Source organism: Lytechinus variegatus, chromosome 17 (assembly GCF_018143015.1).
Source record: "Lytechinus variegatus isolate NC3 chromosome 17, Lvar_3.0, whole genome shotgun sequence".
Taxonomy (NCBI): domain Eukaryota; kingdom Metazoa; phylum Echinodermata; class Echinoidea; order Temnopleuroida; family Toxopneustidae; genus Lytechinus; species Lytechinus variegatus.
The window spans coordinates 5,951,653-5,972,519 of NC_054756.1; the positions used below are offsets into that span (position 1 = coordinate 5,951,653).

General features: G+C 35.7%; 2 protein-coding genes across 3 annotated transcripts in view; one reads left to right on the plus strand and one right to left on the minus strand.

The window, feature by feature from the left end:
- LOC121430732 (probable protein phosphatase 2C 21) overlaps positions 1-6,357 on the minus strand; it is a 32,668-nt gene extending 26,311 nt beyond the window's left edge. Inside the window, exon 1 of the mRNA XM_041628106.1 lies at positions 6,038-6,357. Within this exon, the coding sequence (XP_041484040.1) occupies positions 6,038-6,148 (111 nt within the window). The 5' untranslated portion in view covers positions 6,149-6,357. The remainder of the gene's footprint in view (positions 1-6,037) is intronic.
- Positions 6,358-12,153: 5,796 nt separating this feature from the next.
- Positions 12,154-18,819, plus strand: LOC121431081 (retinol dehydrogenase 8-like). Of its 2 annotated transcripts, none has more exons than XM_041628561.1 (5): positions 12,154-12,341; positions 15,328-15,593; positions 16,673-16,852; positions 17,706-17,799; positions 18,407-18,819. In XM_041628561.1, the coding sequence occupies exons 1-5, from the start codon at positions 12,310-12,312 to the stop codon at positions 18,717-18,719; spliced, it is 885 nt and encodes a 294-aa protein (XP_041484495.1). In that variant the 5' UTR covers positions 12,154-12,309; the 3' UTR covers positions 18,720-18,819. The 2 variants fall into 2 exon arrangements, with proteins under 2 accessions (XP_041484495.1, XP_041484496.1); XM_041628562.1 differs by lacking the exon at positions 12,154-12,341 and adding an exon at positions 13,105-13,485.
- The last annotated feature ends 2,048 nt before the right edge of the window (positions 18,820-20,867 follow it).

Here is a 20,867-nt window from a genome sequence, read left to right on the forward strand (position 1 = left end):
GTTAAAATCTCCAAGTAGCCAGATAGATGCAGATTTTGGGATTTTGGTTAGTGACAAATCTAATTCTTTCAGGTATTCAGCATCAGTTGATGGAGGGCGATAGAATGCACCTATATACACTGTTTTATGACCTGTAATATGAATACTGATCCATTTTATTTCACAATTGGCATCCAGATTATTTTCTTCCGTGGCTATAAGAGTGTTTTTGACTGCTATAAAGACACCACCATGCGAGCCTATTTGCCTGTCTTTTCCAGGGTTGGCGGATTTAAATCACGTTGATTTAAATCGTGATTTAAATCGCGATTTAAATCACCATGATTTTTTTTAAAAAATCATTGATTTAAATCACTTCCATTGAAACATGTACAAATCATGGACAAAGTATTTGTTCAATGCAGTTTTAATTCTTCAAGTCAACTGAAAAACTTTGAATTAACTTTATATCAATAAAAGATCAACAAAGTCTTCATATCTACTTAAAACAAATTAAAATCAAATTAATAAAATCAGGTAATTCCTTAAAAACTACAGATGTATGTTGTCAATAGGTACTCATTTTTTGTAAATTATGTCGAGTTTTTCTTCTGAAATTTTACATTCTTTGTCAGTTATTATGAGTCAATTTCTTTCTTAACGTAAAGTTTTCACATAATCCAAAGACTTTTCAGAGAGCAGTTTGTAAAAAAAAAAATAATATATAAAAGTCGATGAGAAAAGGTTTGTTGGCAGTTTTCCAGTTTTGATCCTTCACCTACACATAACTACTTCTGTCATGTAAAATAAAAAATGATACCTGCATGTAATCAACATATTTAACATGCCTCTTATTTCGTATTGTTACATTTATCATACATTTGATGTTTTGAATAACATAATTATAAAAATCACATTAACATAATGTAGTACAGTCATAATTTGACTGTTGAGAAAAGCTTTCTCTTATAAACCTTTTAAGTCACTGCAGCCCATTTTATGTTCAGTGCTACAAATAATGGAAGTTTTGTATCTGCATGTAATAATGGAAAGAGCTCTATAACAACAATTTGCAAAACTCAGAATAAACATTTAACACTGTATTTTAACGTTAAGATGCAGGTACTTCAGTTACAATCATTGGCAGTTGTAAGCTGTGTCTCATTTAAAATAAAATACTTCTTTTTGTAATACATATGTTGTAATTTAAGCAGTTTTGCAGTTTTTATCCTTTAAGTTAAAAGTAGATTTTTTTTCATACTTCATGGATCAAACAGATTTTTTTGTAGAGAATATGGGAATAAAAATTGTAGATTAATGTAAAAAAATCACAGTAACAGAATGTAGTATAGTCACCCTTTGACTAAGCTATCTCCTATATTGTTCTCCAAAACTGAGAGTTTTGCATCTATATCTGTAGCAAGAGAAGAGCTTTTTATCAAAAAGATCCTTAACATATACAGTTGTAGTCTCTCTTTGACTATTGTAAAGTTGTGACTAATTGAAAAAAATCATTGATTTGAATTATTTCTCTTACAATATACATGAATACTAGTAATTGGCAAAGGGTTTGTTGGCAGTTTTGATAAGGGATTTTTTCTCTTGGATTTTTTTAAATATTTGAATGAAAAATCCCAGAGGGGAATTTTCTCTACTCACTGGGAATTCCCTATGGAATATTCCTTCATAGGCCTATGTATGAGAGAATTAAGTTCAGATACATGATTCCTCAAATTTATTTTTAATTGTCCATTTTTACTGGATTTTAATTACAAGATATGTGGTTAAGAACAATATTAGGAGTGAAATGTATAACATCAATATTGATGTCATTGTAAGAGTAAGGGGGGGGATAATTACCTTTTTTCAAAGGAACTTTAAAAAAATCAAAAAAATCAAAAAAATCTGATTTAAATAAAAAAAATCTGATTTAAATCAAATAAATCCGATTTTTTTGATTTTTTTAAAAAAATCAAAAAAATTGCCAACCCTGGTCTTTTCTGAAGACTTGAAAGTTGGGTGGAAATATCCCCCCGAGGCGATGTCACCATTTAACCATGATTCAGTTCCTACAATAATAACAGGGTTCTTATCATCAATTAGTCAGGAAATTAGATTTTTTCGATCTAAGACTTTGACAATTCATATTCAGAATTTTCAAGGATTTTGGCTTCTGTGGAACCCTCTTCCTTGGATTGCTGGTTTTATTTTGCCTTCCTTTGTTTGGTGTGGATTCACTGGTGGGAGGTCCAATTAAAAAGGAATCACTTCCACTTGACTGTGAGATGTTGTGATCAGTATCAAATGGTTGTGTGATGCTAGAGGTTCAAATTTATTCTGCATTTCAATGTCAGATGTGAAAAAAGAGGAATCAAAGCTGACCAGGCCGCAGTTACAGCAGGTCCACGAGTACGATGGATGTTCAACTAATACTTTATATATCTCTTCATTCATTTCAATACATGCACGATAGAACCACGAGTTACAAGATTCACACTCTATGGCTTGTTGCCCATATCTAGCTGCTCTTTTGCATACTATACAAGGAAATTTGGGCTTATAATTGTAGGGCCCTGGGTTCATATTAATGTCATTTGCCAAGATTAGAATAAGAAACATATAAGTTCTTGACCTGGCTGTAAGTGGTATGTTCTTCTTATGGAAATCATGCATAATGGAAATCATGCATAATAGAAAAATGGAACGAGCTCACCCGGTTCGCCGTGCTACAGGTAGCTGGAGTGGGGAGAGGCCAATGGTCCCTGAAGCCGGGATGAAGTGACCCTGTCACTAGTGTCAGCTGCTCATAAATGAAAGTGTTATGCACCAGCAAGATTCCAATTCCTGCTAGCAATGTGATCAGAAAATCCTTTTTGTTGCTCATGTTTCAGGCCGACAAAGATCAAAGATGGGGCCAGTGGCGGGAAATTCAGACTCGCTAGGCAATTGCCACTATTAGTGATGCTAATAGTATTCACAAATTACGAAGAAGACACCAAAACTGAGCCAAATACAAAGTAAACTGGTGACGACACGATGAAAATGATTAAATTGTTTAAAAGCGTGATAAAATTCCAAGAAAACGCGTCGAAAGTGAATAGTGCCGTGCATGCTGTACTCCCGCTCCACACACTATGTATAGGAGGCAAGATGGCGGTTATTGTGTTCGTGATGCAGTAAATTTGCAATTCAAAGTTCATAAAATCATACTTTAAAAATTCGATAAAAGCGCAAACTGCACGATTCAGCTGGTACTAAAAACATTAAGAACACTTTTCAAGCTAAAAATGTTGCGAAAAAGCAAAATTCTAAGGTTAAAAAACAGGAGAAAATCCTGTGAATTGCAGAGCTAAGAAAAACACGTCCGTTCACACCGCGCGCCTACAATGAATTCTTCTTCCCTACCAACCCATCCATAGGCGGTTTCAAACCGCCTCGATCACAAGAATCCCCGTTAAATTACGAGAACTTTTTAAGGCTAAAAAATACCCGTTAATTATTCCTGCATTCACACCGCCCCGAAACACATCCTTCGGGATAAGTTCCCGAAGTTACGAGCATGCGCAGTGTGGTCTGATAAGCAGGCAAGGCGGGAGATTGAATCACTTGCCCAGCAGCCACCCACGCCGCCGCGCCCAACGACACGCTGGGATAAAAGTTCCCGTAATTTGCTTTCACATCGCCAAAATACCTGCGACCTTGGAAAAATCCCCACGAAAGTTCTCGTAATTTCGCCAAGTACCTACTATTTAGCGGGTATTTTCTTTCGGGGAAATTACGCGTAGTTTGCTTTCACATTACCAAAATACCTGGTATTTTCTGATCGGGGTAAATTTCCCGATCAGAGAATACCTGGAACTGGCGAACTTCGAGGCGGTCTGAAACCACCTATTGATCAGCTGTAATTTACGTGCTCAGCTGCTTACGTCCACTTATCCCACACAACGACGCCTAGTTACCATTGGAAAGAGCCCAGACCCAACCTGCAAGCTCTACTCTCTGGAGGAAGAAACCACTACCCACTTTCTTGCCTCATGTCCAGTCTTTTTGACGCAGCGTCTAAACCTTCTACAGCATCTTGAGAACCTTGACTTGCCTACATCCATCCTAAATGACTTCACTGGAAATGACCCCCTCATACTCGCATCCTCCATTCTCTTCCCCTCACACTCCCTGCCCTCTTCTTCTGCTTCCTCTTTGACATGTCACTGCTTAAGGTACATTCTAAAAATCCATCTATGCCGGCAAAATCATCTAGAAAGGACCTGAACCCTGCGGCTTGCCGCCGATCTCCGTAGACCGGAGGAAGGAAATTTACAAGTACAAGTACAAGGTGGTCAATGCATGAATATATGCAGTGAAGTATACAGTAACAGTGCATTGTATACTGTATAGCCCCTATGGATAATTAACCTTTATTATTTAATAAGGTATATTTCACAAATATCTGTAAAACCCATAGTAGAGGAATAAAAGCAGTATTTGCTATTGTTGACCTCGTACCATTTAATATCCAAGAACTCCAGGACAATAAAACCTACATTTGGCTGAAAAAGGCTATACAAATTTGAATTTTTTTATTATTATTTTATTTGGCATTCAAAAAACAAAGAATACGAACAGATCAAGACAAGATCGATCAAACTTGTACATGATAGAGAAAATAAGATATGGATGAGAGTTGGAGAGGCTGCCTGGGTATGGAAAAGGCTAACTTAATAGCCATAACCCACAGGTCTTCCTCCCCAAACCTCCCAACCCCATCCAGGTCATAACACTATTAAAATGGTGAAAATAAAAATAAAATGAAGATATTTATAATTGGCAGAATACAATGGTCATACTTGTTCACCTCAAGCCAGCCCCCACAATACCTCCCCCAATCACATCATTATGTATCTATACAAGCAATTTTAGGTATAATTACCTTTTAACTCTACAAATAATGGTTTAAAAGTGCTAATCATAGGAAAAACAAATTGCCTACCCCCCCCCCCCCCGAAAAAAAAAACAACATATGAATAGACACCAAAACCAGAGAAAAAGACCACCAAATGAAGAAGTTGTGGCCAAAACTGTGATTTGGGGGGTTTTGGCGGCCATTTTGGATTTTAGCCTGGCACACTTTTTTCTCGGACCTGAGACAAAAAATATTGTCATTTCATTTTGAGATAAGGTAAAAGGAACACAAAAAACTGTTCCCACGGTAAAACCAAAAATAACCCATTTATAGCCCACTCCTACTTACATGTAGATCCAGCATCGAGTTCCTCACACTGCACAGTCACATCATGCACATGTAAAGTATTCATATTCACTGCCGATTTCAAAACATCGCATGCTCAAGGGTCGGAGCTGCAACCCTCGCGAATGCGCATGCGATGTTTTTAAATCTGCAGCATATTATTTCATGAGGACCTCGCTGCTGGTTGTAAATCACCAGTTTCAAGGCTAATCGGGGGATGGATGGAAAGAAATTAAGCACTTTAGGTACATGTACATACGAAATGACCTGTCTCAATGTCAATGCCTCGTTTTGTCTCATCTGCTCATATTATATCGACCTCAGGCATGCGTATCAATAATCATATAGCCTAGGCTAGGCCTACCCAGTTGTCGTGTGTCCGGACGATCAATTTTAGATTTAGAAAGCCATTTGGAAAAAATTACAAGCAAAGTTTCATCAATTTTCAGTACAAAATGTTAGGAAATATCCTAGAGAACAAATTAGAAGTCGATAACAACTACATCATGTACTGAATTCATATTTTTGTAGGGCCTAATCCAAAGACAATAATAAAGAAGGCTTAGGCCTAGTTCAAAAATAAAAAGTGTCCCGACACCCGACCTCCCATCCTCAGTTCGACGTTGACATTAATTGGATTGTAGTAACGTAATCCGAAAAAAACTAAATTGAAACTAAACTTCTAATCACAAAACTCTTCTTATCTCATATTATAATCAGACATGACCACTCTTCAGCGCAGCGACACTGAGACAGTGCACAAACTTGACAAAGACACAAACATTCATTCGTTCAATTATTTTCAATACCGACCTCCATGCCAACTCGCCAACCTTGCATTGCAGAGGCTCCGTACGAAAGTTTCCCGCAAGTTCCGTCATCTGAGATCTTCTCCACGTTTGGTTCTGATAAGTAGGCTCCCATTTTGATCCTGTAACTCGACTGACACCTCTTCGACCTGAAATATTCACAATTTTGATGATTTCTCCCCTAATGAAGGTCAATTATTGTGACGTGAGCACAGGGTGCCCCGTGCGTCTTTTCACGTGGGGTGTTTGTCGCGGTCGATTTTGGCCATTCAAAAACAACTTCTGTGCATAAATCATGGATAGCGCATCTAGCACACACACACACGTACTTTATAGGACTAGCAGGGTCATTTGAGGTGACCCTTATTGATTTCTTTTTCAGAGAGTACCCCATCAACGTTGATAAACACTACAGGCTGACGATTGGTTTGGTTTACTTTAGTTTGGTTTAGATTAGATTAGATTAGATTAAGATCAATTTAGTTCACTTCACTTAGATTTTATAAGTTTAGTTAGTTTCGTTTAATATAGTTTAGTTCAGTTTAGCCATTTTTATTTAGCAGAATTCAACTAAACTAAATTAACTTTATTCTTAACTCAAATCAATTGCCTGAAGTAAACTTATATGCTTTTCACACTGTACTCTTTGTCCTAAATTGGTGGGGGGGGGGGGGGGTCTTAGTCCCACCAATCTCCCAGGGTTAAGCTTAGCCCACTTCGTTTTCACACTACGTTTTAGCAAAGTGGGCTAGCACGGTAAATAGTACGGTACTATATCTGGCCCTGCAAAAAAGCAGGGATAGCCGGCTTATTGCGGTGCTAAGAGATGCAGTGTGAAAACAAAACAGGGCTAAGGAAAGTAGGGCTAAGCATTAACCAATCACAGAAGTCGAATTGCACGTTAATCACGCTCTGTATGGTAAAATCATCAATATTCATGAGCTGAGGGATAATCCGGGGTTAAGGCATTAACCACGGTTGAGCAGATACAGTATGGGGTTAAGAAAGACATTGTGAATCGAAAAAAAGATAGTACAGGGTTAAGATTAGTCCGGGGTTAAGGATAGTATGGGGTTAAGGAAATGCAATGTGAAAATTAAGCATATACATGAACTCAACAAAACTCAACATAACCCAAACAGGACTAAACTAAAACATATATTCTAAAATTTAAGAAAACAGTCACTTATATAACTGGCTGCCAAATGATAGGACCCTCCCCAAATCAACTGGCCAAATGTTTTTATTTAGCACACTTCAAAGAAACTAAACATAGATTTACCCAAATCTAAACTCAATTTCCTGAAGGAAACGGAACAATTAAATTACACTGAAGTAAACTAAACTAAACAACATAACTAAAAGTATAAATTCAACTAAAAGGATCTTAACTCAACTCAACTAAATGCGATAACCCGGACAAGAAAAAAATATTTAAAAATATATACATAATCTAAAATTTGAAAAATCGGTCAATGTATGACTGGCTGCCAAATAAAAAGAAGACCCCCCCCCCTCCACTCAACTGACCAAACAAAAAGTAAAATAGCGGGGGGGGGGTAGGTGACGGGAAATAGCCCTTTGATGAGATAGTAATTCTCGAACTGTCAGGGTACAACCCAACAACCCCTACTTTACCTTTTCTATTAAATCATTAATGGAAGTTCATTTTATGGCCATGTTGAAGTCAAATAAGGGATACTTCTTTCTCACGAGCTATACATGTATAAACCATCGCCAATAATATTTTGGTGTACCATTTACCACCGGCATATAGGTCTCCTGACAGGGGCGGATTCAAGATTTTCCAGGGGGCACATTTTTCCGAGGAAAAAAATTTAACAAGCAAAAAAAAATGGGGGTTAATAAAAATTTATGATATTTCGTCCCCGAAAAAAATTGACAAGCAAAAAAACAATAAAAAAGAGGTTTTCACTTTAAAGAGGTGGGGGAAGGGGCACACTTCTGTTTTAATGGCATTTTTACATTACAAATTTCAACTTTGCTTCTCAGGGGGGGGGTTGAGGGGGGACGGCATGGGACGGGCCGGCTGTGCCACCCACCCCCCCCCCGGAAAAAATAAAGTAATTTAGCCGATATCCTCTAATTCTTATGTCATCTTACACAGAAAAAGGGAAGGTTGGATTACACTAATATTGGGTATGCTCCATGGAAAAAAGTGCACACGTAATATATTACCATACTGTGATTGTATGAAGTGTCTCGTCAATGACTGTGATGTCTGTCAAAATTGATATATCATTCCTCAAAAAACAAAACAAATTAATAGTCATTAAATGATATCAACTCTTTCAAGTGCCCATCAAAGTCTGGTGTATTCAACACTTTAATAAAAATATATATTCCATAATGACATAACTTATTAGTTCACAATATTCAGCGATATGTTTCCTTCTTCTATTAAATGGTATGTATAAAATAATAAACAATGTTGGCTACCTATATAAAATACAGTAGCGTACAGGTCTACCTCTGGTATCCACGTGACACTATGTGAACGTGACTTACAGTGTTTGTGCCAAAGAGTTCATAAAACGTACGTTTTTAGAAAAGCTGTACACGAACAATCGGACATATTAAATAAAATTTAATAATAAAATTGTAAACGTTTCTATAGTGTAACTAGAACTGCAATCGTTTCAGAACGATGTGCATGCATTGACGCCTCTGATTTAATAGAGGGCAAGAAACAGGAGGAGATCAAGAGAAAACTCTAGATGATATACATTCTCAAAATATTAGAGGGCGCTATTTCTTAAAGGAATGATCACTGATGCGTAAAACACAGTTGGAGTATGTGAAATGATACAATTGGCAAACCCTGAAAACATGAGACCAAAATAAATTCAAACAAGGAAGTTATGGCAATTTAACTATTTCAAGACTTTGCAATAGAAGGCGCTATTTCTAAAGGTTATGGTCCCTAATTATGAACAGTATGTCTACCAAATCAGAATGAATTTGGATGAGAAACGGAGGCAGGAGAAGACTAACAAAAATTACATGTTAAATTGGATTTTGGCAGATTTTGCTTTTCATAGGAAATTACATTCTCGAGTCAAACAAATTTCGTCCATTTTTAGACCATGTGGCCACTGAAGAAAGAGAGAGAGAGAGAAAGTTATGGTCACTAATTATGGATAACATGTCTACCAATACCAAATTAGAATGAATTTGGATGAGGAACGGTGGCAGGGGAGGACTAACAAAAATTACATGTTAATCAAATTGGATTTTAGCACATTTCACTGTCCATAGGAAGTTACATTCTCGAGTAAAATTTTTTAGACCATTTGGCACCCCATACGTTGTTGTTGAAAATGTGTGCATTGTGAGCAAGCAGTATACCATATGTTCAGATTGACTTATCTTGAAATTTTCTGTTGTAACCTATGTCGTATTTGGTATCACTGGAAAGAGTATTCCAATGCGGTGACATTGATACCACTTTTATTTGTGGGGAGGCAATAGGCCGAAGTAAATGCCATATAAAGAAAGACATTAAAAATGAAGGTTTTGCACAATAATTTTAAGCTGACTTCAGCAATTTGTTAGCTTCTGTTACAAAACATTAACGAATTGTTGAAGTATATATCAATACTCATATCTGCCAAGTTAGAAAGAATAAGCTTCAATAATAAGGAAATAAGAGCAAGTTGAAGTTGTGCTGGCATTAAAGTGCCTTTTGGGGTATTTTGCTGATTTTGGGGAGCATTTTTCAGATATTTCGTCAGTTGTAAGGTATATATTTTTTTAAATGGCATGAAAGGGCATATCTTGAAGACCCTAAATCCAAGAAAGGGTACGGGTTTGGCCATGCATGACGCAATGAGGAGCATTCAAAGGTAAGTGTTTTTGAAACTTTAGAGGGCGCTATTTCAATGACGAAAAATCAGTGATGCGTGAAAACTGAGTAGTATGTATGATATGATACTGTAATCAACTCCTGAATATATGAGCTCGAAATGAATAAAAACAAGAAAATTATGGCCATTTTACGATTTTTTGACTTTACATTTAAATAAATATGAAGTTTTTGAAGGAAGGCTATTTTGAATTGAATTTAAGGCATGAAGATGGCATTTTGAAGGTCAATTTATACGTCGCAGATGACGGAGCAACTCTTGGACTATCTATAGCAATTTGTTAGAAGTCTTTAGCATGCAGGATAACTGAGATATGAAAGAATGAAGAATGGTATGCAAATGGACTTGAAATTGACAAAATGGCGCCTGGATGGTCATGCATGAGTGATTTTGGAATTGGAAGACGAGAGGCACAACTAGAGATGCTGGACAACATGTCTACCAAATTTGGTTGAATTTGGATGGAGGACGGAGCCAGGGTAGAGCTAACAAAACCATGTGTTAAACAAATGGGATTTTGGTGGAAGAAGAAGAAGAAGAAGAAGAAGAAGAAGATTACGGAATAGGAATATGGAACAAGAACAATGCATTGTCGCCATTGGGCGTCAATGCAATTATGCTTTTAACAACGAACCATGTGGACGAGGGGGGGGGAGCGGAAAAATATATTCAATAACGTGAATGTTTCCTATTTTTCTCATTTTAAGCAAATAAAAAAACAATTAGATTGATATTCAACATTAAAGATATGATTTATTATGATATAGTAAAAAATATATATTTCATGATTTGCTTTTTTTATTTAATCATATTTGTGTTTATCTTTTTTTTTTAATCAATTTTGTGTTTATCTTTTTCTAATCGATTATAGTATTCACGGCACCTCTGTGGAAGGGCCGAGTGGTTTGGCGCCGATTAGACATTTTGAAATGCACCTATGCCCGTGAGCAGTTGATTTATTCGAAAATAAATGGAAATTATGTATGTATTCTTGGAAACTCTTTGTAGACTTGTATTTTTTTCCATAGGCGCTCGACTACATCGTGAAAGTCCGAGGTTCGATTCTTATCACGGCCCTTAACCAGGGATTTTTTTATTGACATTTCTATTTTATCTTGAAATAAATGAAATTTCGCATTATGGATACAACGTATTCTCAAGTAAACGGTTATACATTTTGATATTTCTATCAATGTTTCTGCATTAACCTGATGTCATTCTCTCATGTTGATATTGAAATAAAATTTCGATCAATTCCATTGGTTTGATAGAACATAAAAACAACTATTTCCTTTAAACCGGGGTGCTCCGGGCTGAGAATATTCATATTTGAATAAATTAAGTAAAATTTAGAGAGCAAAGTGCTTGAAATTTATTGAATTTAAAACTTTAACAAATATTTTTTAATTATAATTCCCTATCTGATTTACGAGCGGCCTTCATTTGTTGGGTGTGAAAGTGCTGTCAGAGGATTACCGGCGCCGAGCTCAGGGCTAGGCATGTAGCGTACGCGAGAGTCAGAACTCCATCCGTAGTGACGTTACGCCGTATTTTCTGTATGTAGGCAAAAGAAACCGTCGGTCGTTCCTTTGCCTTCCCACAAACAAGGATTTTCAAACTATTTATTTGTTGTAATGTGATAAATACTGTTGGTAGATCAGCTTTATAAGTAAAAAAAGATATACATGTTTCTTAGTTAAAACAAAAATTAAAAAAAGGAAATCAGTAATGTAAAATCAGTAATTAATCTCCCAAACCCATTTTTTTGGTTATTTTGATAATTAAAACAAAGCAAAAAATAAAAGATAGAAAGAAGAATATGAAGCTTATTACTAGCTTTTCATATGATTTGTGTTTAATATCTTATTGTAATCGATTATGATGAATAATCGATTATAACGGTGTTAAAAAAATGTACTTATAAATGAGGACGTTATGTTATAGTTTTTCATAAAGAAAATGAAAAAGAAGAATAAGGAGGAGATGAAAAAGAAGAAGAAGAAAAAGAAGAAGGAGAAGAAGGGCATTCCAAAGTAAATTAATCTTACTATACAAAATGCTTCCCTCATTCACATGGCATTGGGTAAAATAGCCTACTGCCCCAAATTCGTTAGACAGTATAGACACAATAATTATCCTCGTGGTGGTAAAAAAATTACCCAGTATTTCTTACATGCTGTGACTAAGAACGATTGATATATAGATATAGGTCTATACAGTGGCCTGTTTCTTACTTGAGGTTCAACTGTTGCCTCACATTTATTTACAACATATAGGCCTTTTAAAACAGTTCTTTTGATGAGGGGTATGATGACTGCTCAGCACTAGCAGGAGTATGAAGGGATAGGCTGTCCATCATGGCCATGGAACTGTGAGCTCAAATGATTTGATGTCAGATGTTCGATGCCGCCAGTCGAGCCAGTGAGTAATGCGAGTTAGACATTTTTTTTTTGGGGGGGGGGGTGTTGCGATGTTGGGAACAAATCGGTTATTAAATGATTTTTCAAACTGGAATTAAAGCATATTCGTATTGAGATAGCTGGATATAGCCTATTGCAAATACATTTTTTTTTTTGGGGGGGGGGGGTAAGTACCCTGTGGGTTGTTGTACCCCCTATTTTTCCACACCATCTTTTGAAAGAAAGTGGAAATGACAGATCACCTGTGAACTGAATTAAGTACTTTTGTTATTTCAATTTTCACTTCTAAAATCCTTGATACGGCCGTAATGAATGTTGATTCCCACTTGCATAACCATGAGTAGTTTCTCTCTCTTTTTCAATGTACCCCACTCCCCCCCCCCCCCCTCTAGTCTGCTGTGCAAACCCTTCACTCGAGTAAAGGGTCTGAACTGCAGCCTACTCATGCCTTGTGTATTGAATGCCCTCTCGCTCAGGAACAGCAAGTTTTATATATGCTCTTTGCGTGGAGACACACTAGTTCAAATTTTCTATCAGGGTCTTCAGACTACCCCCCCCCCTGTACGTAGGCTGTTTTATTGTGTATTTAGCATGCAGCGTTGTTTACACCATGAGCTTGGGTGTAGATATTGAGTATATTGACTGGTCACCACGAAGTTGTACCTTATCGTAGAAAAAAAGTATATACATGTAGGCTCACATAACCTCTGGTTTGCTAGGACAGGAACCAACATTGTTCATTATTTCCTTTCTTAGAGCTAACAATGCCTTTCAGAACAAAGTCCAACATTAAAATTCATGGCGAAGTAAATAAGAAAAAGTAGAGTTGATAATATGTATTCAATCTGTTTTCAAAAGCAGTGATCATTCACCTGTAAATTCGCGATGCCATGTTCCATTTGTGGCAAGATTTTACTGTAACGCATGCCCAAGGACCTTTCGTCAGAATTCTGTTCCAAATAAAATTCACATTAAAAAGAAGGAACAAAAAGTGACTTAACGCCTTTTGGGAACACTCTTCCGTTGATTATCACCGAGACAATCACAGTTTTGCTGTTATATTTAAGGGGTGCATGTAGCTGGAATTTTCAAACTCATTGCAATGAAAATTTAATTCTGTTGATCAAACATCTCTGACTTCAAAGGTAAGTACGATTGTTATGTCCACCTGTAGAGAATTATGATCTCTCAAAGGAGTCTTGCTAACTTTATATTTGTCAAAAATTGTTTGTGCGTCGGAGATTCCAAATTCACTATCATGATGAGCATTAAGGTTCGGAAGGATGCAATTTGCAAAATAAACTTAAAGGGGGTAATTCAGGCTGAAAAATAATATGAATTGAAGAAATGAAAAATCAGACAAACAAAACAATGACAATTTGATCAAATCGGACAAAGAATAACAAAGTCATGGGAGTTTAAAGATGCAGTTCTAGGCATGTCTTCATGAATATTCAATGAGCAATCTGATTATGTGATATCCCACCGTCATCTTTTGTATTTTATGAGATTAAATTAGGTTTATTCAAAAAATTTCCTCCAAGATCTATAAAAATGGATTAAAAACATTAATGATGTAGTGCATTAGATATTCATTGTTTTAACTTATTTCCTTGTAAAGGAGACATATCTTTTTTAAATGTATGAAAACATAACACAATTAGATTTTCTTTTATCTCATAACATAAGGAAAGGGAAAGTGAGAATGTAATAACATCAGTCCACCTCCTAAATATTCATGACAACGTGAATATCTGCTTTAATAAAATAGTGCTAAACTTTAAAATTCAATGACTTCATTGTTTGTTATCAGATTTTGATGAAATTTTTAGCATTTTGCTCCGTGAATTTTTACTCTCTATATATTTGAATATATATATTTTTTCATCCTGGAGAACTCTTTTAATTGGATATTTTGTGGCGGAGATGATGTTGGCTATGATGAGTCACATACATTCGTAATTCCGAAGCTTCGTTATTCCGAAGGTTCGGATATTCCGAAGGTTCGTTATTCCGAAGGTTCGTATTTCCGAAGGTTCGTAATTCCAAGGTTCGTTAGTCCGAAAACGAAGTGAAGTTCGTAATTCCGAAGGTGCGTTAATCCGAAAACGAAATGAGGTTCGTAATTCCAAAGGTTCGTTATTCCGAAAACTAAATGATTAACTAAGCTCATTTCGTTTCCGGACTAACGAACCTTCGGAGCAACGAACCTTATTTCGCTTTTCGGATTAACGAACCTTCGGAAGATCGAACCTTATTTCGTTTTTTGGATTATCGAACCTTCGGAATCATGGGAATGACGAACCTTCGGAATAACGCCACAAATGTTCGGATAAATGAACCCTTTTACGTTTGCGGATTAACGAACATCGAGGTATAGGCAATTTACGTGTTTCGGAATTACGAACCTTCGGAATAAAGCACCTTTGGAATTACTAAGTGTAACCATGATGAGTAATTTAGGTCACCCGGCGCATACCTGATACCCTTTTACATCGCTTTTGGTTCAGGTCAATGTGGATCAATTTATATCGCAATGTCTGGATTCGAACCCCCTATGAACTTTCTTTCAAAGACCAATTCACTTGGCCACAGTACCCCCTCCCAAACAAAGGGATAATTCATTTTTTTTTTTATATATCATTGAGTCGAATATTACAAAACAAAATGTTTAATACAATCTGGTTTGGAGTATATATGAACGTTCGTGTATTGTTTATTTTTTAAATTAGATATTTAATTCTAATAAACAGCAAACTTAAGAATTCCTTATATTACTTAAATATAGAAAATTGTTTACATTATCAAATCATTTTAGTAAGCCCTCTCTTTAAAACTCTTAAAAACAACGGAAAGCCAGTTTTGGGTAGTTTTAGTAAACCAAGCTGTATAGGAATGATGCTTGTTGATTAATTTTGTCTTGAATGTGTATGAAGATTTGTTTTTCATTTGTCTTGTCCCCTTCGATCGTTCTCTCTTATTTCTAGAATGGCGCCTCAAATCGTTCTTATGACCGGTTCTTCTTCTGGAATTGGTCTCGTCATGGCTCAACGTCTCGCCCGAGATCCCGATCACCGATTCATCGTCATCGCCACCGTGATCGCGATGTCGGAGAAGAACGATCTCGAGGCTGCTGTCAAGGACGTCATCGACAAGACAGTTTTCATCAAGGAGTTGGACATCACAAAAGATGAACGCATTACTGAAGTAGTTGAGGGTGTTATCAGCAGGCATGGACGCATTGATGTATTGAGTGAGAAAAAAATAGATGGACCCCCCCAAAAAAAAATCTCTGCGTGTGGAATTGACTTTCATGATATATAAACTTGTTCTTATGGTGGCATAATTATGGAAACTGTTTATTTCTGTAATAAGCCTGTTTAAATACCAATTCGAACTTTGATAAAGCTATTTACAAGATTAATGCATTAAAACCTAAAACCTTGAATTAACTATCAATAAGTATGTCAAGTACTATACTTATGCATATTCTAAATAATGACACTACATTGCCCAATAACCTATGCACCGGCCATATTCCTCTTTTAATTTTCAGTTTTATTTGCATTACCCTTCTCTCCCCCCTTTTCCGTTGCCAACTTTTTTCCTCCTTTTTTATAATTTCATAATTGCTATTTCAAATTTATTCTCACCATCATTGTTCTTATTATTTAAATCACTTTCTCTTATTTTTGTATTCGCTTATTTGCTTTGTTATATTTTGTAGATTACTTGATGTTCGTCTCCGTCTCCATTATTGTTATAGCTTTGTTTATTAGTATGGAAACCATGGGCGTAAATCTGTTCTCAAAGGTAGGGGGACAAGGGGGTTGGAAAAATTGACAAGCAAAAAAAGAAGTTTTCATCCAATATGTAATTCATTTAGTCCAAAATACATGTATTATTTCGAGTGTAAATGATGTTTTTTCTCCATCATAACCCCCGCCCCCCTTTAAAAATAGTGGGCATTTGATATGCCCCCAACTATATTTGATAGGGGGACGCATCCCCCTGGGATTTCCGCCCATGATTGAAACTAAGTTTATATAGGGACTTGTCCTTTACACAAGCATTGCTTTTCTTGGCAAGTCCCTCGGTTCATTTAATTTATTTTATGTAATTTTATTGAACTGTCTGTATTATTTTGAATGCGTACTATTATTTCGATTATATTTTGCTATTTTATTAAACGGAAATAAATTCAAATCTAAATACATTATTCATCATAAAATGCATGTTCAATGTGCATGTTCGCTCAAGTCAAACAAACAACTTAGGCTGCTTATATATTTGTGTTTCTCTCTTTTCTCTCTCACTTAAAAAAAATCACAGTAAATATTGCAGGCCTTGCTTTGCCTGCCATAGCAGAGAGAGTGTCTCGGGAACAAATCGATAAGATTTTCAACGTGAATGTTATCGGGACCATACGACTAACCCAGGCCGTTCTGCCTCACATGAAAGAGCGACAATCTGGAAAGATCATCACATTCTCTAGTATCGCTGGTAAAATAGGTATGCCCTTCACCTTGAATATGAATGGTTAGAAATATATCATTTCATTTGTTTATTCATGCTAATTAATTAATTAATAGATTAACTGAAATTTAAAATCATTAACATTATTTTCATCATCATTATTTATTACTTATTTATCTACTTACTTATTTATTTGTTATTCCTTTAATTATTTATCTATTTATTCATTTATAAAGTTTTTTTTATTGGGGGGGGCTCATAATGTATTAACATATCAAAATACTTACTGGCCTACATTATGGTTTTACAATTTATAAATCGTATTTTCTCCACGGCGGCAATCTGGACTGTTTTGCTGACATCCAAAGAATGAGGGGGTGGGGAATTAATTGAGGGAGCTGATTTTTTTTCAATATATATACGTGTACAAAAACGTAAATATACCATAATTTATAATGGCGTTTTGCCGTATGGCCAGCGTCACACCCCCCCCCCCCCCCGTATACTGTCAATATATTCCTCGCGGCCCCTTCAAAAGGCCTGGTCGTGTCGATAAAGCCAGGTTATGCATTCTAACGTGTCGACTATATGCTGCGTGAATTTTGTTGCACTATGTAATATTTTCGTAAAATTTCGTTGAACTCTGTTCTAACTCAACGCCCTATATGAATAAGGTTAAGAACGTATTAACTTAACCGCATCACTAAACCCATATGTGCACATTTTTTTTCCTGATACAATTTTAGTTATTGTGTGTGTGTGTTTCGGGGGGGGGGGTCATTTTCAGCATCATGTGTCATAATTCTTGTAACTATATTTCTCGGACTGTCATTGATACATGTAGATTCGCAACTGCATGCAAGACTAATGTATACGCTTTTATTGTCAGGTTTTCCGTACTCTGAATTTTACTGTGCATCTAAGTTTGCTCTTGAAGGGTTCTTCGAATCCCTGGCAGGGGGCTTGAGGGCATTTAAAATCAGGTACATTTTATTTCTTGTAATGTTTGGCGCAAGTCTGCTAATAATAATCATACCCCCCCCCCAAAAAAAAGGAATAAATAAAAAAAAATGAAATGAATAAATTAATTAATAAATAAATGAATAAATACATAAATAAAGAGATAAATGAAAGTAAAAATAAATAAAATAAAATAAATAAAAGCATAAACAAGAAACATAGGCCTACATTCTTGCTTTTCGATCTGAGTATGCTAAACACTATATAAAATATCAATGAATTGTTCCACTTTGCAAGTGTTTGCACTGTGTATACAGTGGATGTTATAGAGAAAAACACAATTTTTTATTAAGCTTTTTCTTTTTTATTAACTTTTACCAAAGGATATGAAAGGATTGTTAGTGAGTCTATACAAAATATTAGGAACAGTGAAACTGAATTGTTTACCTTTAGCATGTTCAGGAATTTATAGACGCAAACTGGCAAAGGGTCTGTTCTAAAACTTAATATGATACTATGGTATAGTTTCTTAACAACTTCTCTGTATAGAAACGTTTAGGTACCGGGATGGTGTTCATCATACTAATACGAATGAATGATAATTGTAATTATCAAAATATTTTTAAACAGAGTATGTTTGATCGAGCCTGCCCAGGTGGAGAGCGCCCTCTGGGATTGGATACTGCATCAGATGGAGTCTTTAGCCAACGACCAAACCCTTTCGGAAATCGATCGCCGACAGAATCGAATCACGCATGCTCGCTCCAAAGAAGGAACTCGCATGTCTGCTGACGACGTCGTTGGAGCGGTGATAACGCGTTGTTTAGACGTCGACGAACCTGTTCTGCGTCATTTACTGGCGCCGGGGGAAACATGTGACGTCCTTCAGAAAACATTGGCAGACTTGACGGGTGAAGCGGGGATTTCTGCTTTTGGATTCTGACATTAAACTTGGAACTTAGTCCACCCCTACAAAAAGTTAATTTGAATAAAAAGAGAAAAATCCAACAAGCATAAAACTGAAAATTTCATCAAAATCGGTTGTAAAATAAGAAAGTTATGACATTTTAAAGTTTTGCTTATTTTTATAAAACAGATATATGCACTTCCAGGTCGGTATGCAAATGAGGGGACTGATGACATCATCCACTCACTATTTCTTTTGTATTTTATTATGTGAAATATGAAACATTATAATTTTCTTCTCATTGTCTAGTTAAACAACGATTAATTCCTCCTTGAACGTGTGGAATGAGCACTGTTTAATACTATATGGTTCAGTCAAGTTGGTCTTCATTGTCAAATATGTATGAAATATTGTATAATTCAAAAAAAAAAAAAAAAAAAAAATAGTGAGTGATGGACATCGTCGACTGACTCATTTGTATGTGCATATCACTGTTTTGTGAAAAATAAGCGAAACTTTAAAATGCCATAACTTTCTTATTTTACATCCGATTTTGATGAAATTTTCAGCATTATGCTAGTTTGATTTTTTTCTATTTATTCAAATTAGCATTTTTCTGGGGGGAAACTTGACTTTAAAGCACTTACATTTTTTTTTTGGGGGGGGGTGTTAATGGGTTAACTTTGTCCAAAAAGTTCAAAGAAAGGAGGAATATCGACTAAAAAAGCCGCAATTTCCCTCTTCACTTTTCCATAGCGGATCTCTAGTTTGTACCATTCTAGTTTCAAATACATGTATAGATGTCAGTTTTAATAAGTTGATACTGATACAGCATCAGTTCTTGCTAAGAGTTTAACGACTATCGTTGGCATTGACGATGTTCTACTTCCAATGCATAAAATTATAGGCCTATTTGACGATAAGAAATCATATATTTTTTACTGGGTTGTGTTATTTCGTCTGTTTGGTCAGACGTTTGATGAATATTTAACTGCGCCATTAAGGACTTTGTCTGTAAAAAAAAATCTGTTGGTAAAATTACTAACTATAAATTTACGACTAACAGGTATACGAAGTGCCTAAATGGAGGCCGTAACTTTTGTTTGGATTTTTTTTTTACTTCGTCCAATAAGGTCGACAATGGAAAATGAAGGGTTATCGACTTGAAAAAAGGGCCGACATATCACTCTAAACTTTTCCAGAGCATGTGTAGTTTGGACCAACCTGTAGTTCGAAATCAAGATGCGAGTTGTTAATCATTTGATAGTAAAGAATAAGAAACCATTAAAGGAATATGTTGCTTAGTTATATTGCATTTTAAGTCTGTTTGGTAGGACATTTGTTGAATATTAATAATAATAATAAAACTAATTAAGCGCCAATCAGGACTTAGGCTGTTTCTGATAGTAACATTACCAAATAATTTACGAATAACCATAACAAGAATATAAGTGTAGGCCGTTATTTTTGTTTAGAGTTTTAACTAGAATTTATCATAAAATTACGTAATTTATGAATCAATAAATGATATAAGGGATTTTTTATATACAGTATGTATATACTATGTTCTTAATTTTTTTTTAACAATTACATTGACAGAATACTTCTTTCTATAAATAAAGAGAATGAGACTAAACATGACGAAATTACCAATATTTCTCAAATTGCGTGTCATAATCCAGTTAAACTGTTGCAAGAAATAGAGGAAAGAGGTAAACAAATTATTGTACTCTATGAATTCAGTGTCCATTCCTATAGAAACATTCATGACGGGTACAACATTAATCCAAACATTATTTTAATCCCAAACGCATGCATGCTTAGTTCTATGTACCTATATTAGTCTAGGATAGAAGAGGTGTAACCTTGTTTTTTGTCTCACCTGCGAAGCAGAGTGAGACTATAGGCGCCGCTTTTCCGACGGCGACGGCGGCGGCGGCGTCAACATCAAATCTTAACCTGAGGTTAAGTTTTTGAAATGACGTCATAACTTAGAAAGTATATGGACCTAGTTAATGAAACTTGGCCATAAGGTTAATCAAGTATTACTGAACATCCTATTAGAGTTTCATGTCACATGACCAAGGTCAAAGGTCATTTAGGGTCAATGAACTTAGACCATGTTGGAGGAATCAACATCGAAATCTTAACCCGAGGTTAAGTTTTTGAAATGTCATCATAACT

What these genes read in the sequence shown, in the direction of transcription:
- LOC121431081 (XM_041628561.1), top strand. Translation starts at nt 12,310, where the DNA reads ATGTCAGATGTTCGATGCCGCCAGTCGAGCCA. An exon ending in CGATGCCGCCAGTCGAGCCA is followed by an intron (nt 12,342 to 15,327) that starts GTGAGTAATGCG and finishes TCTTATTTCTAG; the next exon opens with AATGGCGCCTCAAATCGTTC. An exon ending in TAGTATCGCTGGTAAAATAG is followed by an intron (nt 16,853 to 17,705) that starts GTATGCCCTTCA and finishes TTTTATTGTCAG; the next exon opens with GTTTTCCGTACTCTGAATTT.